Source organism: Mizuhopecten yessoensis, unplaced genomic scaffold, assembly GCF_002113885.1.
Source record: "Mizuhopecten yessoensis strain PY_sf001 unplaced genomic scaffold, ASM211388v2 scaffold9331, whole genome shotgun sequence".
Classification (NCBI taxonomy): Eukaryota; Metazoa; Mollusca; class Bivalvia; order Pectinida; family Pectinidae; genus Mizuhopecten; species Mizuhopecten yessoensis.
The window spans coordinates 38,394-43,946 of record NW_018407994.1 but is presented as its reverse complement, the minus strand read 5'-3'; the positions used below and the strand labels follow the sequence as shown (position 1 = coordinate 43,946).

At 41.1% G+C, this 5,553-nt stretch overlaps 1 protein-coding gene across 1 annotated transcript; it reads left to right on the top strand.

The window, feature by feature from the left end:
- The first annotated feature begins 934 nt into the window (after positions 1–934).
- LOC110457842 lies at positions 935–5,553 on the top strand. The gene is made up of 5 exons (XM_021509284.1): positions 935–1,087; positions 1,259–1,355; positions 2,360–2,495; positions 2,970–3,262; positions 4,751–5,553. The coding sequence occupies exons 1-4, from the start codon at positions 1,005–1,007 to the stop codon at positions 3,260–3,262; spliced, it is 609 nt and encodes a 202-aa protein (XP_021364959.1). The 5' UTR covers positions 935–1,004; the 3' UTR covers positions 4,751–5,553.

The following is a 5,553-nucleotide window of genomic DNA, read 5'->3' as shown; positions in this document are numbered from 1 at the left end:
GCCATATAATGTTTTATCGGGTCTGCCGAAAGAAGGACGGGCGAAAGAGTGGACGGAAATTAAGACGCCATATCAGAATGTGAGTTCAAATATATTTTTTAATTAGTGCTAAGCAAAATGAAAATGACTGTAAACAGTAAACAAAAATCACGCCGTAGTACTTCTCGTTACCGACGATCAAGTCAAAGGGGGATAACTGCATATGTATTTATGAAGCTGCTGTTTTCATTTCAATTTGAGATTGGGTTCGACACACTGCGCAAGACTTGTGTCACTTGTCCAGATTTCAACTCCAAATAGAATAATATTTTAGGAAACACATATTTGATCCCGGCTACATCGCAGAAGTGCATGTACTCAATTTTCATTGTGTCTTCTATTTCGGACGGAAACACATACCGTTGGCCCGTATTTATGAAACCGTTCTCATGCTCAAGCATGGGTTTTGTACTCAAGCCTTATTTCTTGTTCCGGTTATAGATTAATAAAAGAAATATTTTTTAGCCACTGAATTGGAAAAAAAATTGGAGGCCGTATACTGTTTCCAAATTTTAATTTGACTTTTTGATCGTTTGACATGACTTGCGTGAGTTACAGGAAAACTGGTTTGAGCACATAGTCCATTCTTGAGCATGATAACGGTTTCATGAATACAGGCCCAAGTGTCGCTTGTCTTGTGTTCGAATTTTAGTGGAATTCTAAGGTAAACATATCCTGTCGCTATTAGTCCCGAATTCGACTCCTACTGGAAGCACTCACTGCCCTTAGTCCTGGGTTCGATTTATAACAGAAGACATTTTAGTACCATTAACATTGTCAGCAACGTGTAACCGCTTGCATTTTAAGGTAAAAGACAATAGCATGACGTCGTGATCGGTAAAAATACAGATACCCACTTGTGACGTCACATACTTGTTGCTAAGCTGCTTAGCAATCGGCGAAGGCGGAGATGATCAGTCTCTCCCCTGATATTTACTTCTTTGTTTAAATCTTCGATTTCCACAATGAATATCAGGTTATTCTTGATATTTTTGGTAATGATGTACGCCATGCACCAAGGGCCTGCTGTATATCGGGACCTTACGTGGTAAGTTTGGACCAGACATGGTGAGATTGGATCTTATATGTTATTCTTTTACTTGACGCAAAGATCCTGTGGAGCTCAAATGAATGTCAATGACCATTTCAAGTTTACGATTGTGTTGCCATTTGATATTTAGAAGTATTTACTCATAACTTCATAATTGTATCTCTGTAGCGTGGAGCCCGAGCCAGGATATGCTAAAAGCTTGTTTTATTATTTCACCGCAAGTGAAATTGAGAAAGTCTGTCCAACGGTTACCGATCTGACATGGGTAAGGATTACATATTTTTAATGTTAACGACTGTCATGAAAACGTCAACAGTTTTTATTTCACTAATAGTTAAGTAAGCTTATGCTTGTGATGATTTTTGACTGATTCTACTTTACATCAATTTAGAAAATACCTGGTATATTTTACGCGTGTGTATTTCGTTTCGTATGCTTTTCTTTGGTGTGTTTCGCAATATTATTAGCCATCATGACAGCTATGCTTTTGTGGCAGGGTTCAATTGTACAAAGGATTAAGGTCGCCTTCTAGCTTCGAGCTAGAGGGAATTTCCCTTTAGCTCAGTGGTAGAGCGTCCGACTAGGAACCTGGAGATCGAAGGTTCGATCCCCGGTGGAAGCACACTATTCTTTTTCTTGTTACAAATGGTGTCCGTGGCCCTCCCTGCGGTGACAGGGAGTTAGAACCTGGGTTGTGGTGTTCGAGGGCGAAAAAATTCAAAAATGGGGGAGTAGTCTGGCAGGGTTCAATTGTAAATTGGATCAAGGTCGCCTTCTAGCATCGAGCTAGAGGGGAATTTCCCTTTAGCTCAGTGTTAGAGCGTCCGACTAGGAACCTGGAGATCGAGGATTCGATCCCCGGTGGAAGCACACCTTTCGCTTTCTTGTTACAAATGGTGTCCGTGACCCTCCTTGTGGTGACAGGGAGTTAGAACTTGGGCTGTGGTGTTTAATGGGCGAACACATTTAAAAAGGAGGGAGTAGTGTGGCAGGGTTCAATTGTACATAGGATAAAGGTCCCTTCTAGCTTCGAGCTAGAGGGAATTTCCCTTTACCTCAGTGTTAGAGCTTCCGACTAGGAACCCGGAGATCGAGGGTTCGATCCCCGGTGGAAGCACACTATTCACTTTCCTGTTATACTTTGTTAGGGTTCAGTTATGATAAAAACGCTATCTTCTCCATTGTCTAAGGAATTTGCCGGTCTTGAACATTGAATGTTTTTGTTATGGTACTATTTCCTAAAAATAATCATGATTTGATTTGTTTTAGCGAATTGGAAATGAGGTATTCTATAGTTTGCTGTGTGTGCTTCTTATCCTGCTGTTGGGCTATGCGCCGTCGATCGGAAAAACCGTCAAAGAGAGATGGTCAGCCGCCGTGTCAATGTTCCAAGAATGGAAAGCTCGTAAGTAACCAGCGAAGGTTAAAATATTGAATAAAGCAGCAGTCTAATGAACGTATCAGTTTTCTCACTTTCAGTTCTAGTGTTCTGTTTACTTTGTCATTAAGAAATTTTCGAAAATTAATGTACCTTTTTATGAACCTAGTTAATACACATTTGTTAGCTTGGAAACCATTTCAGAATCTTGCATACCCGTGTTCTCAGAGCAATGTTTTAATTAAATATTAAAGGTAATCGTGACAGACTTTAATCTCAGAGTAGCTCTTTGGTCATGTTTAAGAAGGGGAACCACTTCCTATAAGCCTTGTAATTTGTCAAATGTGTGCGCCTGGAACCAGTCAGATAGGTAACTGTTAGTCCCGGGTTCCGTTCTGATAAAATCTCAGAATGCATAGAAAGTAATGTTTTGTGAGTCAAAAAATTAAACCCTGGAATTCAAAAAATTGGTCTTGACATATTAAATATTTTTTTGGGCAGATCCTCCCCTCTGTCGTCACTGCGGCACTGCGCCGTGTCAGGTTAACAGGAGGTCCTTGTGGAATCCTTCCGGTACTCGTAAGAAAAACAAGGCGAATTTTGCAAAAAGGTCAAACGCCATGATGTTGTTTTACTATGGACTAGATTTGTCCGTGGTACCGACCAAAGAGCTGCCATGGAATGACCTGTACTGGAAGAGAAAGCTCGTCCAGCATTTTGAGGAGGAGCATATGGTGTTGTTCCCACTGTGCATCCAGCGTCATATCAACTACTGGTACCCTGTCCCTCGCTAGGTATGTACTCTCCCTCAATTGGTACTATGGCCCTCACTTGATTGGTGTTGTATTCCCCTCTAGGTCCCTTGCCTAATTGGTACTATATCCCTCCCTATGTACTCTGTCCCTTGATATGTTGGTACATGTACTATGTCCCTACCAAGTACCCTGTCCCTCGCTAGTAACACTGTCATTAACTATGTCCTATGTCCCTTGCTAGTTAGATAATCTTCCTCTCTAGGTAACATGTCCCTCCTTAAGTTCTCTGTCCCTCGTTAGAAAATCTGTTGCTGAATAGGTCCTTTGTCCCTCGCTAGGTATGTACTATATCCTTCTCTAGGTGCCTGTACTATATCCCTTTCTAGATACCATGTCCTCCCTAAGTTGGTACTGTATCCCTCTCTATGTACCATGTCCCTCCCTAAGTTGGTACTATATCCCTCTCTATGTACCACGTCCCTCCCTAAGTTGGTACTATATCCCTCTCTAGATACCGTGTCCCTCCCTAAGTTGGTACTTTATCCCTCTCTAGGTACATGTACTATATCCCTCTCTAGATACCGTGTCCCTCCCTAATTTGGTACTATATCCCTCTCTAGATACCGTGTCCCTCCCTAAGTTGGAACTATATCCCTCTCTAGGTACCGTGTCCCTCCTTAAGTTGGTACTATATCCCTCTCTATGTACCATGTCCCTCCCTAAGTTGGTACTATATCCCTCTCTAGTCTAGATACCATATCCCTTGCTACGCTGGTACTATATCCCTCTCTAAGTACCATGCCCCTCCTTAAGCTGGTACTATATCTCTCTCTAGATACCATGTCCCTCCCTAAGCTGGTACTATATCTCTCTCTAGATACCATGTCCCTCCTTAAGTTGGTACTATATCCTCTCTAGATACAATGTCCCTCCCTAAGCTGGTACTATATCCCTCTCTAAGTACCATGTCCCTCCTTAAGTTGGTACTATATCTCTCTCTAGATACCATGTCTCTCCCTAAGTTGGTACTATATCCCTCTCTAGGTACCATGTCCCTCCCTAAGTTGGTACTATATCCCTCTCTAGGTAGCATGTCCCTCCCTAAGTTGGTACTATATCCCTCTCTATGTACCATGTCCCTCCCTAAGCTGGTACTATATCCCTCTCTAGATCCCATGTCCCTCCTTAAGTTGGTACTATATCCTCTCTAGATACAATGTCCCTCCCTAAGCTGGTACTATATCCCTCTCTTAGTACCATGTCCCTTGCTAAGCTGGTACCTCACTAGCTACTCCTCCCTGACTAGGTAAGTTTACTCGTTCTCGCTAGGTAGGGTTTTCCCCAAATTAAAAAAAAAAATGGGATAGATTGTTTTGATTTTGATTAATTAATTTCATACTTACATTTTTAATTTAATTTTCCTTAATGCCAAAACTACAATGCATGACAACATATTCTGCAGTGGAGAACGGACAGATTGTTCATTACGTTTATATGGAATGTTGTTATTCGTTTATTTCATTGCAGATTCGTTGCGCCGTTCAAAGAGAAGAATGTGGGTTGTGTTCGGTGATGGAATAGAAGTTTAAGATTGACGTCAGAGACTCGATTTTATTGTCTGAGTTTTTTTGGGGTCACGATCCGATCCGATGGAATGGTGTTTGGCCAATGTTATGTTGTACCTTATATTTGTTATGTTGAATTGTAACTCCATGAATCTTGACCACTAGTGGTTTCGTGAAGAACGGAACCGATACCTGATGAATTGTCCATTTATAACTTAGCTAGTACTGTCCAGCAGTGGTCCAATTTATAAGTTTCGATGGTGTTTGTTTGATTGGTCAGTTGTTATTGGCCATTAGGTGATTTGAGTAGTTGTGGAGCTGAAAAATTGACTAAGAAGCATTGGTCAGTTCGGAATCGGTTCGCCTTATGTAGATGTTCCCGGTATTTATTACATTAGCAAGTTAGAACGATGTCGATCTTAACTGTTAATAAGTGTTTTGAGAAAATTTGTCAAAGACTCAACGTATAGGTCAGCTCAAACCAACCGTGGATCCACGCTGATTACCGCTATTATTTCGAAAGCTTCTAACTCTGTCACATCTTGAAAGCTATCGGTCCCCCATACATTTATGCCATGCTTAGTATTTTTGCATATAAAAATAAATTGATTCTGCAGTGACCGCTAATGTCATGGTCTGATTGTGTTGTCGTGGTCAGTTATACACTCGGTCAATCTGACCCACAGGTTCTGTAAAATTACCAACATGCATAATTCTGTTCGTTTTGTACTGGTCAGTTTTACTTTTGCGAAATTGTGAAGTAAC

Excerpts from the sequence above, each read along its gene's own strand:
- LOC110457842 (XM_021509284.1), top strand. The coding sequence starts at position 1,005 with ATGAATATCAGGTTATTCTTGATATTTTTGGTAATGATGTACGCCATG. Across the intron at positions 1,088-1,258 it reads GTATATCGGGACCTTACGTG|CGTGGAGCCCGAGCCAGGAT; the intron begins GTAAGTTTGGAC and ends GTATCTCTGTAG. Across the intron at positions 1,356-2,359 it reads CGGTTACCGATCTGACATGG|CGAATTGGAAATGAGGTATT; the intron begins GTAAGGATTACA and ends GATTTGTTTTAG.